Source organism: Bufo gargarizans, chromosome 9 (genome assembly GCF_014858855.1).
Source record: "Bufo gargarizans isolate SCDJY-AF-19 chromosome 9, ASM1485885v1, whole genome shotgun sequence".
Lineage (NCBI taxonomy): Eukaryota > Metazoa > Chordata > Amphibia > Anura > Bufonidae > Bufo > Bufo gargarizans.
This window is the reverse complement of record NC_058088.1, coordinates 37,960,969-37,984,612: the sequence shown is the minus strand read 5'-3', so window position 1 is coordinate 37,984,612 and position 23,644 is coordinate 37,960,969. Positions and strand designations below refer to the sequence as shown.

Genomic DNA, 23,644 nt, shown 5'->3' with positions numbered 1-23,644 from the left:
CCACCTCCACCTTGCTGGCGTCTGAGTCGGACTGGAGCTCTCTGCCCTTTACCAATCCAGCCACGGGCCCATCCATCTGGCCCATCAAGACTCACTCTCATTTCATCAGTCCATAAAACCTTAGAAAAATCAGTCTTGAGATATTTCTTGGCCCAGTCTTGACGTTTCAGCTTGTGTGTCTTGTTCAGTGGTGGTCGTCTTTCAGCCTTTCTTACCTTGGCCATGTCTCTGAGTATTGCACACCTTGTGCTTTTGGGCACTCCAGTGATGTTGCAGCTCTGAAATATGGCCAAACTGGTGGCAAGTGGCATCTTGGCAGCTGCACGCTTGACTTTTCTCAGTTCATGGGCAGTTATTTTGCGCCTTGGTTTTTCCACACGCTTCTTGCGACCCTGTTGACTATTTTGAATGAAACGCTTGATTGTTCGATGATCACGCTTCAGAAGCTTTGCAATTTTAAGAGTGCTGCATCCCTCTGCAAGATATCTCCCTATTTTTGACTTTTCTGAGCCTGTCAAGTCCTTCTTTTGACCCATTTTGCCAAAGGAAAGGAAGTTGCCTAATAATTATGCACACCTGATATAGGGTGTTGATGTCATTAGACCACACCCCTTCTCATTACAGAGATGCACATCACCTAATATGCTTAATTGGTAGTAGGCTTTCGAGCCTATACAGCTTGGAGTAAGACAACATGCATAAAGAGGATGATGTGGTCAAAATACTAATTTGCCTAATAATTCTGCACTCCCTGTAGTTTTAAAGCCTTCTGTGTGAATCTACAATTTTCATAGTCATGAAAATAAAGAAAACTCTTTGAATGAGAAGGTGTGTCCAAACTTTTGGTCTGTACTGTATTTCACCTTTATTTATGAAAAAATCCCAAATTTACCAAAACTTAAATTTCAATTTCTCTGCTTTTAAAACAGAAAGTGATACCTCATTTATTTATTACTTAACATTCCCCATATGTCTACTTTATGTTGGCATCATTTTGGAAATGTCATTTTATTTTTTTAGGACGTTAGAAGGCTTAGAAGTTTAGAAGCAATTCTTCAAATTTTTAAGAAAATTGCCAAAACCCACTTTGTTAAGGACCAGTTCAGGTCTGAAATCACTTTGTGGGGCCTACATAGTGGATACCCCCATAAATGACCCCATTGTAGAAACTACACCCCTCAAGTTACTTAAAACCGATTTTATAAACTTTGTTAACCCTTTAGGCGTTTCACAAGAATTAAAGGAAAATGGAGATCAAATTTTTAAATCTCACTTTTTTGGCAGATTTTCCATTTTAATCCAATTGTTTCTTTAACACATCGATGGTTAACAGCCAAACAAAACTCAATATTTATTACCCAGATTCTGAGGTTAACAGAAACACCCCACATGTGGTCATAAACTGCTGTATGGGCACACGGCAGGGCGCAGAAGAAAAGGAACTCCACATAGTTTTTAGATGCCATGTCCCATTTGAAGCCCCCCTTATGCACCCTTACAGTAGAAACTCCCAAGAAGTGATCCTATTTTGGAAACAAGGGGAAAAGGTGCCAGTTTTATTGGTAGTATTTTTGGGTACATATGATTTTTTTTATCATTCATTATAGCACTTTATGGGGCAAGGTGACCAAAAAAATTGGTTGTTTTAGCACAGTTTTTATTTATTTATTTTTACAGCGTTCACCTGAGGGGTTCAGTCAAGTGAAATTTTTATAGAGCAGATTGTTACGGACGTGGCGATAACTAATATGTATACTTTTTCTTATTTATTTAAGTTTTACACAATAATAGCATTTTTGAAACAAAAAAAATATGTTTTAATGCGTCCATGTTCTGAGAGCTATAGTTTTATTGGTACCATTTTGTGGGACATACGCCTTTTTGATCACTTGGTGTTGCACTTTTTGTGATGTAAGGTGACAAAAATGTCTTTTTTTGAGTTATATATATATATATATTTTTTTAATGGTGTTTATCGGACTGGGTCGATTATGTGATATATCTATAGAGCCGACCGTCACGGATGCGGCAATACCAAATATGTTTATTTTATTTTTTCTATTTTTAAAAAAAAATTATTACTTACTTGGGGATTTTTTTTTTTTACATGTGAAACCTTTTTTTTTTTATTAATTTTTTTTTACACTTTATTTTTTATTTTACACTTTTCGTCCCCCATAAGGTCATACAAGACCTCTGGGGGACATTTACTTCACTTTTTCATTTTTTTTTCACTGTTGATTTCTCCTGCAACTAGGGCTGACATAGTAGCCCCAGTTACAGCAGAAATGCACCCCCTAGAGAGGCTGTACTGCACTATACAGCGCTGTACAGCCTCAGTGCAGGGCTGATCGAGGTCTCTGAAAGACCTCACACAGCTCCTGCACTCTCCGGTCCCGGCGGTCACATGAGCGCCGGGCCGGAACAGGAAGCGCATAGCGAGCGCTGTGTATGCAGCGATCCAGAAGGCAGGGACACCTGGGCACTGTCCCTGCCTTCTCTAAGGGTTGCCCTGCTGTCACTGACAGCAGGCAACCCGATCAGCAGCTGCACGATTAGCGTGCAGCTGCAGATTCTGAACGGACATTCTGGAACTTCTATTCAGAAATAGAGAACCACCTCCCGGACGTTTATAGTCAATGCGCGGACGGGAGGTGGTTAAGGTGGTAGCGAATAGATCTGTAAACACCAAGATATTTTGGAAGCCCTCTGGGAGATCTTGCGCTGTTTTTGTGATTTTCTCCTTAAAATGAAAAAATGACGATGACGTCTCTAGGGGCGGTGTTTGGCACACTTTTAGGTTTAGGTATGCGATGCGCTCTGTCTATAAGCAAATCTCTTTGTTCTGTTGAAGGGATGAGCGCTACAAAAAAATCAGTTAGGAAATCTTGCAGAGCATCCGCATTTATAACTTCAGGGGATTCCCCTACACTTCAGATTGTTACTTCTTGAGCGGTCTTCCAAATCCACTTAGGGTACTTTCACGCTTGTATGGCTGGAATCCGGCAGGCAGTTCCGTTGCAATCTGAATGCAAACGGACAACATTTCTAGACGGATTTGGATACGTCTCACACATGCATTGCAATACCGGTTCCGTCTCTCCGGTTGTCATGCAGAAAAACGGATCCGGTATTTATCTTTGTCACTTTTTTAAAGGTCTGAGCATGCGCAGACCGCAAAACCGGATTCATTTTGCTGGAACACTTGGGGACGGATCTGGCATTAATGCATTTCAATGTAAAATAGTGTTCCAGAATTTTGGACGGAGAAAATACTGCAGCATGCTGCGATATTTTCTCCATCCAAAAAAAGGTAAAAGGGACTGAACTGATGCTTCCTGAATGGAATGTTCTCCATTCAGAACGCATTAGGATAAAACTGATCAGTTTTTTTCCGGTATTGAGCCTCTAGGACAGAACTCAATACCGGAAAAGAATAACGCTAGTGTGAAAGTAACCTAACGTGAATTTAAGTGCCGAGATATCCACTTCTACCTCATTGTGCGCATCCACTAATTGACTGTGTGCAGTTGTAAATTCCTCCATTTTGTATTCAATATGGGAGGTTTTGTCCCCAATTTGTGCTATATATTTTTGCAATGCTGAGAAGGCAGTGGTGATATCTTTATGTATTGGCTAGAAGAGAAAAATAGCCAGCAGCACTCCAAATCAATTCAAATGTTGAAGATTTATTGGACCCAAACTCAGGCGACGTTTCAACAGCTTGTTGCTGTCTTTATCAAGCACAGTGCACATGTGTTACAGACACACTTTAAATAAGAGCATCAATCAAAAATAGATTAACATCAATTGAACATAATACAGTGAATGTACAGTGAACGAACAATACATGAGATCATAAGAAATACATATATCAAATTGGCCTCATTTGGCAAAAATAGTGCATCGGACTAAAACAACATTAATTCCACATATCGTGATTTATATGGAATATGTCATAATAAGGGTCAGTGATTACCCTAATGAGGTGAATTAAAAAACTCACTGTCAGGTGGGCAGCTGCATGGTTGGCGTTGATCATGCTCCTTGGCGTCCCCATACACGATTTGCGCATGCGCGAAAATACTATACGTAATTAGCGCATGCGCGAAAATATCAAATCTCGCGATACCTCCGTTTTCAAGCGGCTGACTAACACCCACAACTAAGATGGGCGAAACTGGATCAAATGCACTGTGCGCATGTCAGAGCGGTACTGGGTGCCACCCAACACATATCACATGATCAAAGTGATCTCAATAGGGCTGCTAGTCAATGGAACCCGATATATAAAAGAATTGGGTCCTAGGGCAATGCCGCACGGCCACCCACATGTCAAAGCACGTATGGTAGTCGGGCACAGTGCCCCATAGGTCCAAAATCTAAACTATAAAAAATGTTTTACTTAATTTATATGAGAATGTCACATATTGGTTGACAATTCATAATAATGAGATATCGGCGTGAACAATGGGAGAACAAACCTACGTCGCAGGAGGATCCCCACGGAACGCCACTAATCTCACAAAAAGTAACGACATTGATACCTATAAATGAATATAAGCATTCAATTCAAGGGAAAAAGGGAGAACAACCAATATGTGACATTCTCATATAAATTAAGTAAAACATTTTTTATAGTTTAGATTTTGGACCTATGGGGCACTGTGCCCGACTACCATACGTGCTTTGACATGTGGGTGGCCGTGCGGCATTGCCCTAGGACCCAATTCTTTTATCATATCGGGTTCCACTGACTAGCAGCCCTATTGAGATCACTTTGATCATGTGATATGTGTTGGGTGGCACCCAGTACCGCTCTGACATGCGCACAGTGCATTTGATCCAGTTTCGCCCATCTTAGTTGTGGGTGTTACTCAGCCACTTGAAAACGGAGGTATCGCGAGATTTGATATTTTCGCGCATGCGTTAATTACGTATAGTATTTTCGCGCATGCGCAAATCGTGTATGGGGACGCCAAGGAGCATGATCAAAGCCAACCATGCAGCTGCCCACCTGACAGTGAGTTTTTTAATTCACCTCATTAGGGTAATCACTGACACTTATTATGACATATTCCATATAAATCACGATATGTGGAATTAATGTTGTTTTAGTCCGATGCACTATTTTTGCCAAATGAGGCCAATCCGATATATGTATTTCTTATGATCACATGTATTGTTCGTTCACTGTACATTCACTGTATTATGTTCAATTGATGTTAATCTATTTTTGATTGATGCTCTTATTTAAAGTGTGTCTGTAACACATGTGCACTGTGCTTGATAAAGACAGCAACAAGCTGTTGAAACGTCGCCTGAGTTTGGGTCCAATAAATCTTCAACATTTGAATTGATTTGGAGTGCTGCTGGCTATTTTTCTCTTCTGGTACATTGGACCTAGGTGCTGGTCCACATTGGCCGGACGTGCACCCCCTGCTTATACAGTGTGCTGCTTCCTCACTTTCCTCAAATAATTTTATGTATTGGCTGCTTCAGCTCAGATAAGAGGCTACTCAGTGTAGATTCTGTGACTGACTGGAGGGCTATTCAGGCCTCTGCTGGGGGAAGGCCAGGACTATGCCTTATGTATACATTCAAAAGAGCCTCGCACTGAAGGAGCTGTTTGTTCTTTATTTTGAAGATGTTCTTGGCTTTCACTGGTGAACTGCAGCTTGCTGGCCAGGGAACTGTGTACTGAGGAGGGCAGGGAGGCTTCTGAGCGCGCCTCTCTCAGCGCTTCTGTGATGTGAGCGCCACCTTGATTTTTGCCAGAGGCCGGAACAAAGACCTCGATCCTGGTTGGCGCTGCTTCTTTCTTTTTAGTGCCTCCCATGCTGAAGAGGTGAGTGTGTGGGGCAGCTGTGGGGCGCGTTGTAATGTAGTTTTAGGGGTTCAGGAATGCTATGTGCCGTGTTAATATACCCCAAATATACATTAGAGTACAGTAGCACTACTATTAATACTATTAATATTATTAAAGGGGATTTCCAAGATTTTAATACTGATGAACTATCCATCAGTATCTGATTGGTGGGGGTCCGACAACCGGGTCCCCCGCTGATCAGCTGTGCTCTCAGTAGCATCGTTACCTTGTCTCAGCTTTTCCTTGGCCAGTGATGACACGTTCATCAGTCACGTGGCCTAGGTGCAGCTCAGCCCCATTGAACTGAAAGGGGCTGAACGAGATACCAAGCACAGCCACTATACAATGTATGTACGGCACCGGTGCCTTCTCAAACAGCTGATCGGCGAGGGTCCCGGGTGTCGGACCACCATTGATCATATACTGATGACCTATCCATTGAACAGGTCATCAGTATTAAAATCTTGGAAAACCCTGTTAATTTTTGGATGCACAACTAGTTAAAATGAGGATAATCTGGAAACAACTTTTTATACTAATGAAATACAGATGAAAACAATGTTTAGCATTATAAAAGCTATCATTCCCAACACACATTTAAGGGTCTCCTCTGTAGCTAATTTGTGAGAACAAAAATGATTTGTAACATTATACAAATAAAATACTACAAAAATGGTTGAAACATCTGCAGACACAGGATAACCTAGAATGGAAGCATTAGCAAGAGAAGTACAGACCTTAGGGTCCATTCACACGTCCACAAATGGGTCCGCATCCTTTCCTGCAATAAAGGGAACGGGTGCGGACCTATTCATTCTCTATGGGGCCGGAAGAGATGCGGAGAGCACACTGCATCTGCTTTTCCGGAGCGTGGCCCCGAACTTCCGGCCTGCGGCTCCACAAAAAAATAGAACATGTCCTATTCTTGTCCGCAATTGCGGACAAGAATAGGTAGTTCTATGGGGGGTGTCGGCCGGGTGTATTGCGGATCCGCAGTACACTACGGACATGTGAATGGACCCTTAGAGTGGACAGTATTAAAAAGAAGAAAAACAGTTTTCCTGTCTACCTACTGTATGATTGCCATGCAGAACTGATTAAAGGGAATCTGTTGGCACAATCTTGGACTGATGCGCTATGCCAGGGCTGGCCAACCTGTGGCTCTCCAGCTGTTGCAAAACTAAAACTCCCAGCATGCCTAGACTGCTTACAGCTATTAGCCTACAGCAGGGCATGGTTGGAATTGTAGTTTTACAACAGCTGGAGAGCCGCAGGTTGGCCAGCCCTGCGCTATGCTAACATAATTAAGACACAGCAATCCCAGCTCCAACAATGTATTTCAGCGCAGCTTTAAACGGTGACAGTGGGGAAAAGGGGGGCAGTAGGAGAATAAGAAGTAGCAATCTGGACTCCTTTATCTGTAGTACTCCTCGTGCAGTACTGAAGATAATAGTCCAAGATCATGGTGACAGATTCCCTTTAAAACTATAATAATAAAACACTGGGACATTTTCTCCGATTTTTCTTTCACTAGGTTTCTTTCACAATGAATACATCCACATACCTTGTTAGAATCCTGGATTATTTTCACATTATCTGTGCCAAATTTGTCACCATACAGATTTAGTAGTCGTAAAGATATCTCAGAAAGTCCTGTCAGCTTTGGCTCCTTGTAGATATATTCCTTGCCATCCTCTTCTTCAAAGAAACCCTGTGGAAATACAGTAGTGATGATAACAAGGTAGATTTTATTGATAGTGTAACCGCCGAAGAGAGAAGTGTCTGATCAGAGAAGAAAGCATCTTTCTATACACATCCATGCTTGGTTCTGCACCTCTGGCAGTGGTGGTGGCTTATCTCCTGGGAAAACAAAAGGATCAGCTGAAAAATGTCAGTTCCCTGATCCTTCCCTCTGTTCACAGTCCACAGCCCCTTTCCCCCCAGAAACCAGGGAGGAGAAAGAGAGATCCAAGCCAGACAGGGAATAATTTGTATGTACACAGTTGCTATCTTCCCTTATCTAGTCCTCCATAAGTACAATAGAGATGTCATTAAAGGGGTTGTACCATCTCAGACATTGGGGATATATCAATAGGATATGCCCCCAATGTCTGATAGGTGCAGGTCTGCCAAAGTTCTGGAGGGCGCACCAGCCCTCCATTCATTCCTATGGGAGAGCCGAAAATAGCCGAGCGCTGGCTTGGCTTTTTACATCGGCCCCATAGAAGTGAAAGGAGTGATGGCTGCTCTTGCATGGAGCACCTTCCATTCATTTCAATGGGACTTCCAAAAATAGCCGCTCATGCTGCTCAGCTTTTTTTTCCGCGCTCCCATAGGAATGAATGGAGGGCAGCTGTGCATGCGCGGTGCTCCCTCTGGGACTTTGCCGGCTCCGTTCTAAGTATGGGTCTGGGTCCCAGAGATGGGACCAGCAACTTTCAGACATTGGTGGAATACCCTGGCGATATGCCCCCAATATTTGAGATGGTAGAACCCCTATAACTTCCCCACCATTAAATGATGATAAGATGACTTTGTTCAATCCATACCAGTCTATAAAACAAAATGTACAAGTGACCTACATTAGATATCTACTCCAGTGATGAGAATGAAAAACCCACCCAAAAATATTCTGATTTACTTTCTGATGAAACATATTTATGATTACTTAGAGAAACCAACATATGTTACCACATAGAAAAATATTTGGAATCTATAGGAGCACATTATAATCCCCTGCAGAAGATGACTCAATAAAGACATATGGGGCATCACTAGAGGCGTCATTTTACTCAGGGGTGTGCGCAAGACATGAATCTCTGGGCAACAGATATACAGATACAGCTGAATACAATGCGAGAAGTGATCAGCTAGCCCCCTGCTTAAAGGGGTTGTCCGGGTTCAGAGCTGAACCCGGACATACCCTTATTTTCACCCCGGCAGCACTCCTGAGCCTGGCATCGGAATGCTCCGATGCGCTCCAGTGCCCTGCGCTAGATCGCTCAGGGCACAGGCTCTTGTGTTTACAATAACACACTGCCGGGCGGTAACTTCCGCCCAGCAGTGTGTTCGGTGACGTCACCGGCTCTGAGGGGCGGACTTTAGCTCTGCCCTAGCCGTTTTACTGGCTAGGGCAGAGCCAAATCCCGCCCATCAGTGCCGGTGACGTCACCAGGGTTCCTGTCAGCCCCATAGAGAGCCCCGGTACGTCACCGGAACTCAGAAAAATGCCTTTGCCCTGCGCGATTTAGCGCAGGGCAAAGGAGAGCATCGGAGCATGAACTGCTCCGATGCTCATGTCAGGGGGGCTGCCGGGGTGAAAATGGAGGGCTGTCCAGGTTCAGCTCTGAACCTGGACAACCTCTTTAATCTGCCATTTACTCTGAAAGGCTACAGACTATTTTAGGCCTGCATTTCTATGAGATGCCTGGACTCCTGAACTGTCGATGCTATGATGTCAGTGCGTCACAGATATCCCTACTTGATGCTGGGATATGTGTCAAGAATTTTATAATTTTATTTTCGGTTTCCCTAATTTAAAAGGTTTATTCGCTCCTTTACTATTGATGGACTATCCTCAGAATAGACAATCAAGATCTGATCAGTAAGGGTCTGATACCCCACCCACATGCCGATCCACTGTTTCATCTCTGGCACAGGAATAGGCAGCTCCTCGTTCGCTTCAATGGGAGCACTGCTGCAGTAACCAGCTACACCCACTGCACAATGGACGGCACTGGGACTACTTCAGAACAGCAGATCGTAGGATGGGGGTTATTGCATCCCGTCAATCAGATACTGATGGCCTATCCTGAGGATAGCCCACCAATAGTAAACCCTTAAAGCATTTGCTGTTTGTGTAGGTTGAGATCAATCTAACATTCCACAGTTGTCTTCTGGGATGACCATGTTCTAAGGAACTCTTGGATTCCGGGAAGCCTGGTTGGAAAACATTGCTGTAAGGCATTGGAAGAAAACTGTGTTGTTGATAAAAGTAGCCTTTGTAGCTCTTGCTTTATAAATCGAGAGATGGGTAGATAGACAGTGGCCTTTCTATACACATTTACAGATAGATACATATGGCAGTAAGCAAATGAAATAGTATGACACCCAAAGGGTTAAATAATGTTTTTTAAATCTATATTAAAAAGCTTATCTATCTAATCTTTTAAAATCTCCTTCATCAATAGGATTTGATCTCATTGTCTGAGGAATGAGGCGAATATACCCCACGTGTTACAAAAAAAAAAACATCTGAACAAATAGTTTTCTTGGATTGAATCTTTGTCTGCTGATGGAGCTATGGAAGTGATGGCAATTTCTCTACAGCGCTGTGCTACTGGTGCCATTCAAACAACAGGAAATGACTAGAAGCCTAACGGTTCCAAATCAGCCAAAAACAACAAGTTTTAATTACAATAACTAACTCTAAATCCCACAGTTTCTATTTCAGGCGTTTCTCTATCAATGGTCACTCTGCTTGTGGGAATAATTGTGTTGTTTTTCATGGTCCACTTTACATACAATGCCGAACCGCAATACTATCAGATCATCAAAAACAAACATATCGTCACAGGGTCTTTGTTGCAAAAGAGGAAGGAAATTTAATATGTAGAAGTAACTAAACAAAAAAAAAGCCACTCCGAATAAAGCTTCAAAATAAAAGGGAGGAAACAAATATGTCTGTTTCAGTTGATGCACCGTAATTTTGCAAAACAGACCCATCAAGATGGAGAGCGATCTGCAAGAAGCATGGAAGACATACCGGTAACCTCTGGAGCTGATAAGCTCTTTAGGAGGAGATAGTAGATATTGTAATCTCCAGGATGTGACCAAATCTGCCAAAATATTAGTAAGGCATTTTATCTCAGATGCCAGATGTGTCAAACGGTTATGAAATTCAGATACCCACAATTTAGCTAAATACGGTTCCCTTGTCTTCCTCTAATATAGTAACTTCAGGTTATAGCCCATAAAACTGATTAGAGAGCAACGAACAAATCCAAGCTTTCTATGGCTCCATTGGTTTGTGCAGTAGTCTTTTTGCAGTATTTTACATGGAATACCTGAGTGTAACGGTCACGTCCACACACACACACACAAAGGATAGTGACCACTGCGCTCCACCCTCACCCCTGGCCCTGCCTACTTGCCTCACGAGTCCTGATGACAGGGGACAACTGGACGACAGTCCCTTACTTAGGATATGTGCAGGGAAGACAGACAAGACAAAATACGGAATGTGAACAGACCGGGTCAGAACCAAGAGAGCTACGTGGTACAAACGGTTAAGTGAGTAGAGAAGTACCAGAGGAGTCCGCAAAGAGTAGTCAGGTGGGAGCCGAGGTCACAATACCAGAAGGGATGCGCAGTATGGGAGGAGCAGGCAGAGGATCGTCAGGGAACAGGATCAGGTAGTAATCAGTAGTCCAACAAATAGCCAGGAACCTAGAATTAACAGGCAACCTGTGGCCAGCAGGCTGCCTGTATTTATAGTGGGGTCTGAGGGTCATGTGACGTGGCCAGCGTCACATGACCGACAGACAGACAAGTCGAGCACCGAGTGATCAGCTCGGCGCTCAAGGCAGACCTTGGAGCAGGAAGCCTCCCAGCTAGTAAAGCCGCCCTGGGATCGAGGCCAAACACAGATCCTCGCTCCCGAAGCTAAGCGGCTGGTCTGCGGCTGATGGGAGACCGAGTGCGCCTTTGGCGCCCCGTGACACTGAGGATAGGTCATCAATATTAAAAGCCAAGAGAACCCCTTTAAGATCGTGTGACCACTACAGCCAGTGAATGACTGAAACGATGATGTGCCTGTACATCGAGACATCACTGCTGTCGTGAAGACATATATATGGTCTACCACAGGAGCATTAGCAGTGGAGCTGTGGGGGATTCAACCAATGAGACTGCACTTTTTTCTGCTCATAAATAATCGTAAAATCCAGCACAGTGTAATAGTCCCGTGTTATTCTTCCTTTATTTCAACAAGCATGTCATCCAGTACTAGAACTGCTTACATGTTTCGGATGTAAAGCATCTTTAGCCATAGGCTTTTAGTCGTTTTTGCCTATGACTAAGGATGGTTTACATCTGAAATGCGTAAGCAGTTCTAGTATACTGGATGACATCCTGTAATTTTGTGCACTCGCTGAAATAAAGAGTAACACATGACTGTTTCGCCGTGCTGCATTTTCCTTTTGGATTTATCTTTTCCTCTGTCTCCATACAGGTGGGATGCCCTGACGCTCAAGCTGGCAAAGTGGCGGTCTTTGTTTGGTAGTACTATTTTGTTCACTTGCTGAGCTTTTTTGGGGGGTCCATGTTTTTTTTATTTTATTATTATTGTAGTACATTCTGGGTATGGCTCATTTTTTATGTCAAATGTAAAAAAAAAAAAAAAAAAAAAAAAAAAAGTAAAAGCTCTTGGTGAACTTATTTCTTACAAAAGTACTGATGGTAAAAACTGTTGACCACTGATGGTTTTGTAGTAGAAAATTAGGAATGAGCCTGATGACAACTGATACATTTTTGCATTCGTTTTTGGCATCAGTAATGATCAGTTTTATTTTATTTTTTTTAGTTATTTTGTTCTTACACTGATACAGAAAAATGGAAGACTCAGATCTAAACATAGCCTTAGGTTAGGTTCACATTTCCCCTTGTTATTTTGGGGTTTTTGTTCCAACATAAGAAGAAAAGGAAATAGCACAGCATTGATTTTTTTGTGAGAATCTGGAAATGTGAACCGATCCTTAGGCCATTCTCACACGGTCAATATTTGGTCAGTAATTTTCATCAGTATTTGGCCTCATGCACACGACCGCTGTGTGTTTTGCAGTCCTCAAATTGCGGATTGGCAAAACACAGATGGCAATAAGAATAGGGGACGCACAGGAGTGGAAGAAACCACAGAAAGAGGTGCTCACAGTAGAGAGGATTCGCCCCTCCTCTGACGAATTAAAGCAGTGAGATGAAAATACTGGGCACTCTCTCTATAAGTAGAACCATGCGATTTATTGACATATAAGAATAAAATTATCCTAAAAACTTGGCATATAAATCTATTACATATAAATCAGTATGACAGCCTTAAAATTTTACATTCATAATTAAAAATTAATTGCATAAGATCGTGGGTGAATACACCCAACAGTGAAATAATGTTATATAGTGTTCACTCAGCAGCTTGTAGCAGTTAGATCACAATTGTGGCTTTAATATTGTAGTGGCCGTTTTGAACGTTGTTTGGGATCTTAATATATCCCCTGTTATCACTTCGATAGTAAGTCCGAATCCACTATTAGAGACAAAGTTACTAAATCTCTAAACAAATAGTTTGCAGTGAGTGTTTAAACCGGCGTCCCGCTGTTACTCACTGCTCGGTGATTGCCGTTGAAGTTTTCGACTGCTGAAGTTCCGGTCCAATGTGTTTGTAGAAACCTTGCTTCCAGGTTGCCTCTGCCGCCAGTCTAAGTCGCTCTGGGCACCGCTCCGTAATACTGAAGAGCCGGTGTCCTCCGAGCCTTTCATTGCCTGCTCCCACGCTGGATTCGGTCTGCAGTCACGATGCGTAGTAACCTCGTGCTGCGATCCTAGTTGATCAGCGTGCCAGGCTCTCGTTGCTTTCAGGATATTCGGGTCTCTTTCAAGAACAACCTGGGATGGTTTCAACATATATTCAGCACAGATTCATGTGGTTAAAATGGGGGTCTTGGGTCAGACGCGTTTCGGGGCTTAACGTTGCCCCTTCCTCAGTGGTCCACTGTCATACTGATTTATATGTAATAGATTTATATGCCAAGTTTTTAGGATAATTTTATTCTTATATGTCAATAAATCGCATGGTTCTACTGATAGAGAGAGTGCCCAGTATTTTCATCTCAAAACACAGATGGCGTTCGTGTGTGTTCCCGCAATTTGCGGAACAGCACAGACAGCCATTGATAGAACTGCCTATTCTTGTCCGCAAAACGGACAAGGATAGGACAGGTTCTTTTTTTTATTGCGGACCACGGAACGGTGGTCCGCATCTATTGCAGCCCCACTGAAGTGAATGGGTCCGCATCCGAGCCGCCAAAACAACGTTTGTGTTCATGAGGCCTTTGTGAGCCAAAACCAGGAGTGCAACCTACAGAAAAATGGTGTAATGGAAAGATTTGTGCCTCTTCTGTGTTTTGGACCCACTCCTGGTAAAATACTGACCAAATACAGACCGTGTGAAAGTGGCCTTACCCTGTAATCCTTTATGTATTCTTAGAACACTCATATGAATTGACTAAGGAGTGGTCAGCAAAGTTCTGCTCATTTCCTGCATCATTTGTGCAATGATTCAGTTAAATAAAACCAGAATGTGTACTTTGGCACTCGTGTGCACATTCTTACACCTTAAAGGGGTATTCTGGTTATAACAAGTTATTCCTTATCTACAGGATAGTAAATGACTATTATTATTTTTTTTGACGATTATTTTTTTCCCTGTTGTTATTTCCGTGCACTGATCTCCCGGCCTCTCCTTGGGTCCTGCTCCTCATCTGTGTGTCCTGCCTTGTGCTGCCTTCTTTTATCATGCATGTATGTATTGGTCATATATATTTATAATAAAGTCTTTTGGATTTTCATATATACGAAAGTCAGTTTAATTTTTTGGTGATTAAATTGATGTGGGTTCAACCGATCATAAGAATGGGGGTCCCAAAATGAATGAAGCAGCTGGTCTTGCCTGTGCCCTGCGGCTGCTGGTAGTGCGGGGACAGCGTAGTACAGGCACCCAGCTATTTCCGTCAGTCCCATGGAGAAGGAATGGAATGGCAGGGTGCATGATTGACCAGTCTCTTCATTCATTTCAGGGAACAGGGCCACCATTCATATGATTGGTGGGGTTCCCAGTGACTGAACCTCCACCAATCTAATAGTTACCCCCAATCCTGTGAGCAGGGGATACCGTATTATAGACAGAAAACCTTTTTAACACCTTCCGGCCAGTACATGTATGGTGCTGGCCGCGACTTTAAAGATGGCGCCAGCCCCCTATAAAAAACAATAAACATTTTTTTTAAATAAAAAAAATATATAAAAATTCGAATTCTAAATCTATAAACAACAAAAAAATACAAATCATGGGCATCGCAGTGTGCCATACAGCAAACAACGAAATGAAAAAAAAAAAAGGTGAAAATGGCCAATTTGCATTTTTTGGCTGCTTAACCTCCCACAAAAAATTTCATAAAAAGTCATACACACCCCAAAATGGTATCAATGACAAATACAGATCACTCCTCACACAGGGTTGCAAAAAAGTTATAGGGTCAGAATATGATTAAAGGGTAAAAAATAAAATAAAAATCAAGGTTTATTACTAAGTCAGTGCTAATTAAATCCAGTCTAGGTCAAATGTGTGTAACTGGGTGGACACAAAAATCCTTCTTTGTGTGGGTGCCTGGAAGTAAACACTACACATTTAGCAATGAAGGCTAATCCCTTTAAAGGGGTTGTCGCACTTCAGCAAGTGGCAGTTTTTATGTAGAGAAAGTTAATACAAGGCTCTTACTAATGTATTGTGATTGTCCATATTGCTTCCTTTGCTGGCTAGATTAATTTTTCCATCACATCATTATACACTGCTCGTTTTCATGGCTACGACCACCCTGCAATCCAGCAGTGGTGGTCATGCTTGCAGACCAAAGGAAGAAGCGTCAGCCTCTCTGGTGGCCGGGACCGTGGGAATGCACATAGGCTAGTGCTTTTTCCTATAGTGTGCGAGCACGACTACCACTGCTGGATTAATGGGTGGTTGTAACCTTTGGAAACGCGCAGTGTATAATGTGATGGAAAAATGAATCAAGCCAGCAAAGTAGGCAATATGGATAATCACATTAGTAAGTGCCTTGTATTAACTTTCTCTACATGAAGTAAGTGTCAAAAATGTCCAGAAAACCACAGGAGGATGATAAATGAGTACTTGTGAACTTAAAGTGAATCTCCACCTTTTAACACCATGTCATTTTTGGTCCAAAACATAGTGCTGATTCATTTCTTCAAATATCATTATAGCGGTTAGTTTTCTGCCATGCATCCCTGCATAGCCAGTGAGCTGATACCATCTGCCACCACTAGGGAGAGCTGACTGTATACTGGGTTATCACTGAATTCAATGTATAAATAGTATGCAGTAAGCCCCTAACCTCCATCTAGTGGTGGCAGGATTTTACCATTAAACTGTAACAAAAATAACTAAATAAATAAAAAAATAAAAAAGTTCAAAACAGAATTTTTTATCTAGTAAACATCTACTTTAACCATAGTCAAAACACCCATAGTGGATATTATAATGAGAATATAATAATCAAATATCAGTGACCGTAGAAACAATCTATGTAAAACCACTTCCTCACCTGCTCGAGCAAGACGTGTCGCAGTGAATGTGAGCTGCATTATGCCTTACGTAATACTTTTCTGTTTGTTGTAGATAAACCTTTATTACGAACTATGAAGTTAACCCTTTGGTCCCCCATTGGGACAATTATAAATGACATTCACTGTGTGACCTCTACAGTCATTAATTCTATGCACAAGTACAGATTTAGCATTCATCTTCTGATGACACCTTCTACCCCGTAATAGTTTGCTGGTATTGCAAATGTGTGCCTTTTATGGAAAAAAAAAAGTCACAGACCAATCATTGGATTTTTCTCTTCGAACCACCACGTTACAAAGTTATGTGCTCTGAAAATGTTCTAGGTGAAGTGTTATTGCTCCATCTTATCTATCGGCGGCGGCCACTCAACAAGCTGAAGGACATTTGCCTGATTTAAAAAGCATCTTTCATCTCTCCTGACATGTCAACTTTAGTTAGGACTTCCAGCTTCCAGAAAAAATTCTGGACCATCTTTTACTTTGCATTATGATGTTCCTTTGTTATTTGTCCTAGAAATGTATGAATAAATTGAGGTGCTTCCCCTTGTCAAAGAGCTAGGGTGTGTGAAAAATTCTTAGGTACATTTTAAATTAAGCATTCTCTTAATGTGCCATTTTTTCTTAGAACACCACAAATAAAATGCTTGAAAAAATTAGTTTTTTTTATATGTGGATTAAAATGCTGAAAAAGAAAGTATGAAAAAATCCTACTACCTATGACTAAATGGAGCCAAAACTTTTTTTTTTTTTTTAAAAGCAGACTACTATTTCCCAAAGCTGTTGATTTACTTGGGGATTCATGTCCCCCCCTATCCTTTGGTTGAACTTGATGGACGTATGTCTTTTTTTTAACCGTATTTACTATGTAACTATATAATTTTTTATCTTACAAACTGACATCAATTTTAAAATTCAATGATAAATGATACCATAATTATATTTGTCTTACCTGGCCATAGAAGGCCACCCTGAAGTATGTTCCCAAAAGCCGCTTTCCAGACTGCATGACTTCCAGAATTTTTGTATAAGCATTGTGGAGAGTCCTGTAGAGCTGTGTGAGTTTCTAAGTGATTAAAAAAGAAATTAAGTCACCAAAAAGAAGGAGGCAAACAGGTAATACATTCACACGTTGACTTTACGGAAAATATCAGGCTGAAAGCATCATTTTATTGCAGAGAAACAACATGTTCTTTAAGGTTTAATTGCATATCCATAAAAAACTTAACTGGGCAACTACACAATGTATGGAGTTGTGGTTGGCGGAGTGCCAAGTGTTGGACCCCCACCAGTCGCATACTGATGACCTATCCTATGGATAGGTCATCAATATGGTGGTCTCAGAAACCTACTTTTAGGCCTCTTTCACATGAGCATTACAGATTCTCTCAGGGTCTGTTAAGGAAAAAAGTGATGGTTTTGCACACAAGTTCAATCAGTTTTGTTTGCGATTGCATTCAGTGTTTCTGTTTTTGCCTTGCGGATGCAATTTTTGATGCGTTTTTTGCACTCATGAAAAAAACTGAAGAATAACAAATCGCAGATCCGCAAAACACGGAAAACGTTCGTATGAGTTCTGCAATTTTGCAGAACGGCACGGACAGACTTTAATATAACTGCAAAGCGCGGACAAGAATAGGGCAGGCTATATTTTTTTTGCGGACCACGGAACGGAGCAACGGATGCGGACAGCACACGGAGTGCTGTCCGCATCTTTTGCGCCCCTATTGAAGTGAATGGGTCCACATCCGAGCGGCCGTGTGCATGAGGCCTATAGAACATGATGCGATTTTTCCTTAACGCAGGAATGATGCAAGAAAAAAGTGCACAGACCCATTGAAATAAATAGGTCAGGATTCAGTCCGGATCCTTTTTGTTTGCTTCAGGCATTACACCCTGACGAAAATTCGCTTGTATGAAAGAGGCCTAAAGGGATTCTGTAACCATGATCTGTAACCATTATCTGCAGGGATACATTAGTACTACTGCATGTAAGAAGTTCAGAACACCATTTTTCATTTTCCTACTGCAGCTCATTCCTCTGCTCTCAATATGCAAAGCTGCACTGAAATACACAATGCAGGCTGCTGTACTGTGCTAACATAATGGAGAGGATAACTGCATGATACAAAGGCTTCTCAGCCTGCCTCTGGTTTCCCTGTCTCAGCATTTTCCTCTTTCCCACACTAGCGCTGCCAACCTAAATGTGTAATACAGTTTACTTGCCGACTGCTTATCTTTTGCCTGTGCTGATCGCTGTCAGCAATCTAAGATGTCTTTAGTTAGTACTGGGAACATAAGTACAGCGTTGCAGCGATCAGCATCAATAGTGTCTATGTTCCTGTATACTTACTGTCAGCACTGCATACCGCAGCCCTGCTCCTCTCCTTATCTTCCCAATACTATCCAAAGATAGGCTGGGAATGTACAGAGCGGCAGCAATAAGTTATCCGTACACATTAAAAAAACATATTACAGTTACACTTCAAATAGAAAATCTGTCAGCTTGGCTGATCTATCTGGAGCATCTTGTCTTTGCATTGTGCTGTTCCACAATTATATCTCCTGATAATGTGTGAATAAATTTAGGGTATTTTCACATACAACATTTAGTTTTTTGAGTGCAGTTATTATTTTTAATTTTTTTGCAGAAGTCGGAAGTGGATTCAAAATGAATGGAAAATATAATGGAAGCACTAATACATTTCCTTCCTGCTGGATCCACTCCTGTCTTTGGCTGAAAAACTGCATATATGACCAGATGCATGAAGAGACTTTCAGTGGTGGGGCAGCCATGGGCATGCAGCTATATCTAGGTTTTACCTTCTAAATCCAGTTCTAATATATAAATATAATATAAACATTTGTCTTTACATGTTACCATGTATCAACAACAATCATTAGAGGCCCTGTGTACAAATATCACAATGTTTAAAGGGAACCTGCCACCTGAAAAGCGCATATTAAACCGACCACAGTACCTTACAGTATCCCCCAGTGTGTTGCTAATCATGTATTTCTTTCCTCTTTTTAATGTCGGTTGGCACTGTCTCCAAGTCAGGCTTGAAGTCAAGGGGGCAGCGGCCTCCTTGCTTCAAGTAAAGCTAAGCCCGCCCCTTACCCCTCCTCTCTACAATTAGATGGACATGCTGCCATGATCGCGCTCTTCTAGCGCATGCGCATGTCCATCTAATTGTAGAGAGGAGGGGTAAGGGGCGGGCTTAGCTTTACTTGAAGCAAGGAGGCCGCTGCCCCCTTTACTTCAAGCCTGACTCGGAGACAGCGCCAACCAACATTAAAACTGCGTTTTTAACAAGTATGAAGAAACACAAAGAGGAAAGAAATACATGATGAGCAACACACTGGGGGATACTGTAAGGTACTGTGGTCGGTTTAATATGCGCTTTTCAGGTGACAGGTTCCCTTTAAGACAGCCTGACTTACCGCATGTAATGCTTTTGTTTCTTAATTTCTCCGTTTTAGTCACATTCCAGATTTAATCCACGAGCCTTATTATGTTTGGGTTTACCTCTCTAAAGGCTCTACGTCTATGAAATGCTGCCACACAGTTTTCTCATGTGTTTACAGTAACCAAGAAAACTTTGTGCTACTACAGCTGTATCACATCAGTGATGACATTTTAGGAGTTTTCCCACCATCGACATTCATAGACGGTGAGGTGGGGGTTTATTCATTGGGAGAACAGTTCGTTAGGTGGGGTGCCCAACATCTGCCTCTTCCAGACAGAGCTTGAAGGTAGAGTTGGCTGTAGATGTGCATGGCTTTTCCATTCAAGTCTATGGACGTTCTAGAAGCAAATAAACCAAGGTTGTGCTTGCAACATAAATAACTCATCACAAACCTCAAATTCTCGCCTCTTTTCATAAATTGGAATCAGGAGCTTTGACACTTCGGATATGGTTTCATATCTCTCTGCTTTCCACAAGCTGTCCACACATTGCTCCAGCAGCTCCACCAACACCTCCTGGTGGGATAAAAACAGTGAAAAATCTTAGACTATACATCGTTACTTATTACAACTATGCTACATGTTATTTCTTTTTACTCTCTTTATATACAGGCAATTGAAAAATAATTCATACCCCTTGAACTTTTCAACATTTTTACACCCACAAACGTAAATGTATTTCATTGGGATTTTATGTGATAAACCAACACAAAGTAGCAAGTGAAAAGTGTGGGGTGCATTTGTATTCAGCCCTCTGTACTCTGATGCCCCTCAATAAAATCCAGTGTGACCAATTGCCTTGAGTAGTCACCTAATTAGTAAATAGAGTCGACCTGTGTGTAATTTATTCTCAGTATAACTACAGCTGTTCTGTATGATGAAAACCAAGGAACAGACCAGACAAGTCATGGATAAAGTTAAGAAGTGTAAAGCAGGGTTAGGTTATAAAAAAAAATAATCCCAAGCTCTGAACATCTCACGGCGCACTGTTCAATCAATCATCTGAAAATGGAAGGAGTATGGCACAACTGCAAACCTACCAAGACATGACCGTCCTCCTAAACTGACAGCCCAGGCAAGGAGAGCACTAATTAGAGGAGCAGCCAAGAGGCCCATGGCCAGTCTGGAGGAGCTGCAGAGATCCACAACTCAGGTGAGAGAATCTGTCCACAGGACAACTTTTAGTTGTGTACTCCACAAATCTGGCCTTTTTAGAAGAGTGTCAAGAAGAAAGCCATTTTTGAAAGCCAGCCATAAGAAGTCCCATTTGCAGTTTACCACAAGCCACGTAGGGGACATAGCAAACTTTTTGGCCTAAATTCAAAACTCTATGTGTGGCGGAAAACTAACACTGCACATCATCCTGAACACACCCTAGCTTAAAGAAGAGGTTACATTTAATTAAATAAATCGGGAAGACAAAACTATGAAAAACTATGCAACAAAAATGGAAGAATGAGAAGGAAAACGAGAGTAAACAGACCTTCTAAAAGAGTGGTGGGCCACAGGCTGCCTGAGGGTGCTCCTCTTATGGTCTCTATCTGTACACCGTGGGTTTCAAAGACTAATGAATTTGCACATAATCCCAGTACTTTAGCTTGGATGTTCCTGTTAACTACAGACTATAATGGTGAGTGACTGTGTCTATGTGGCTACCTCCCCGCGCAAATGGATGTAGGGCATTACAATGTGCAGGACTCAGTTGGAGTACAAATGATCCTAATTCTCTTAGAAATAAAGAATGACAATACAGATACAAATACTTTAGCTACTTATAGTCATAACAAGCAAATAGACACAAAATAAAAATGTCAACCACAATAAACAGAATGTAACTTTAGTTCTATAACCCGTACACAGCATCAAATGCTGCGCAATGTGGTTGAGTTGTAGAGTCATGAGAATACAATACAGCTATGGATCTAGCTGAAACTGGAACCTCATATATACAGACATCGACCTATAATGTTGCTCACTCACAAACAACAAAGACATACCCAATATAATCAAAAATATATCCACTTTATTGCATAAAAATCCATGTACACAAAATATAACAATATAATAGTAATACTATAAGGAAAACGACAGATAAGGGTGCCAGAATCACCTGACCTATGCTGCTACTACCCCCAAAAAGATCTTCCACATGTCAAGAGTCACCATCTCCAAAGAATATACACTATAAAACATGAATATTACAAAGCGGCCTACCTGTTACTGCCTGCATGGGTATGTCCCTCAGTACGGGTGGATACCTATATCAAGTTCACATTTAGGAAGTGTATAATAACACTTCCTGATAAGTATTGCCCAGAACAATGGTACAGCATGAGCCCAAGAATAAGCAATGGGACGGAGAAAATGGGGGAAGAAATAGAGAAAACAGAAAGAAGGAGAATGAAAAACTGAAAAAAGAAAAGTAAAAGAAAAGAGAGAAACCCCCCAAAGCCACCACCCACAACCTAGTCAGGAAAGCCAATAACAGTGTGACCAAAATTTGTCACAAGTTGCCAAAATATTATGTACAATACATACCACAGGACATGATTGGGGGTGTACAGAGCAGCGCAAGTCAGCAAGAATACCTCGACGTGCGTTTCGCCTCTGCTTCGTCAGGAGGTAGTGATGTGTAGCCCAAAGCCCCTTTTTAAATCCAAAAAAGGGCGACAGCTATTGATTACTTACATAAATCACATCAGCTGTTGTATCCTACAGAGCGGGATAGATCGGGTGAGGTTAGGGATTAGGGGAGGAGACATTAAACGATGTCTCCCCCAAAAAGAGACAAAGTGGATGGTATTGCTCAACACGGTGACTCCTCACTGGCTCAATGAGGCCCCCAGCTTCAAATCCTTTTTATAGGTGTTTTTATGATGTCTTGTATCTTTATTTATATATCTTTTTTTTTTTTTTTTTTAGCCGTAATCGCCCTTTGAATATTGCAACAATAACTATGCTATGAACAGAATTTATGTGACCATAAGAACGTGTTGAATAGAATGGAAAGTGAGAGAAGAGTTCATTGTTTGGTTATGAGGAATATACATGAATTATTAATATGTACTATCATCTGTGGGATATGGAAATGTGATACTTTTTAGGTGTTTTTCTATTTTTATTATGTTTGGCATTGTCACATGAATTTTGGCACTTACTGTATTTTATTATACACAATCATGATTGCACATTTGTATTATTATGTATTTTAATTGATTTATAATAATTATATTTTTTTGCGTTTATTGATAGTGTGTACACTTATTTCTATAGATATAATCATGTATTTTATTATAATCATGCATTTTTTGCACTGTATCAGTATTTATGTTTTAGCACTATGTCACTTTTAGTGGTGACATTTACATATATATCACTGTGGGTATACTTTTTATGTTTGTGTAGCGCTAATACCGCGCAAGATTATATCCCATACTATTATTCTTTTTGTTTTTCTTCTTCCATGTGGTCACTTCACTTTCTCATATTCTTGCTATCAATTTTTTTTTCTTACTTCTTGCTTCCTTGGTCCGGTCTCGTAGTGACAGGGAACGGGCGCCGAGTTGATTGTATATGGGTTTGCTTGGTTACCCTGTCAGCTGTTGTTGCGCATTGCTGTGGTGCACTCCGAGTCGGGTCACGCAGGGACGCCGAGATGTCTCCTTGGGAGGCGGGCTGGAACGCATGGCATAAGTTCCACCCCTCCTCCTGATGAGCCTGTCGTCTCCATAGGTTGGCTGCGGTGCGCTTCACCAGGTGGGGGTGCGCTCTGTAGGATACAACAGCTGATGTGATTTATGTAAGTAATTTATCAATACTTGGCTCCCTTTTTTGGATTTAAAAAGGGGCTTTGGGTTACACATCATTACCTCATGATAAAGCAGGGCGAAACG

At 41.5% G+C, this 23,644-nt stretch overlaps 1 protein-coding gene across 2 annotated transcripts in view; it reads right to left on the bottom strand.

Moving 5' to 3' along the window:
* The window catches only part of DOCK11 (dedicator of cytokinesis 11), a 266,917-nt gene that overhangs the window by 17,511 nt on the left and 225,762 nt on the right, over positions 1-23,644 (bottom strand). For both annotated transcript variants that reach the window (XM_044269084.1, XM_044269085.1), the window contains 3 exons: positions 20,145-20,267; positions 17,235-17,348; positions 7,434-7,580 (listed from right to left, as the gene is read on the bottom strand). In XM_044269084.1, coding sequence (XP_044125019.1) covers positions 7,434-7,580; positions 17,235-17,348; positions 20,145-20,267 — 384 coding nt within the window. The remainder of the gene's footprint in view (positions 1-7,433; positions 7,581-17,234; positions 17,349-20,144; positions 20,268-23,644) is intronic.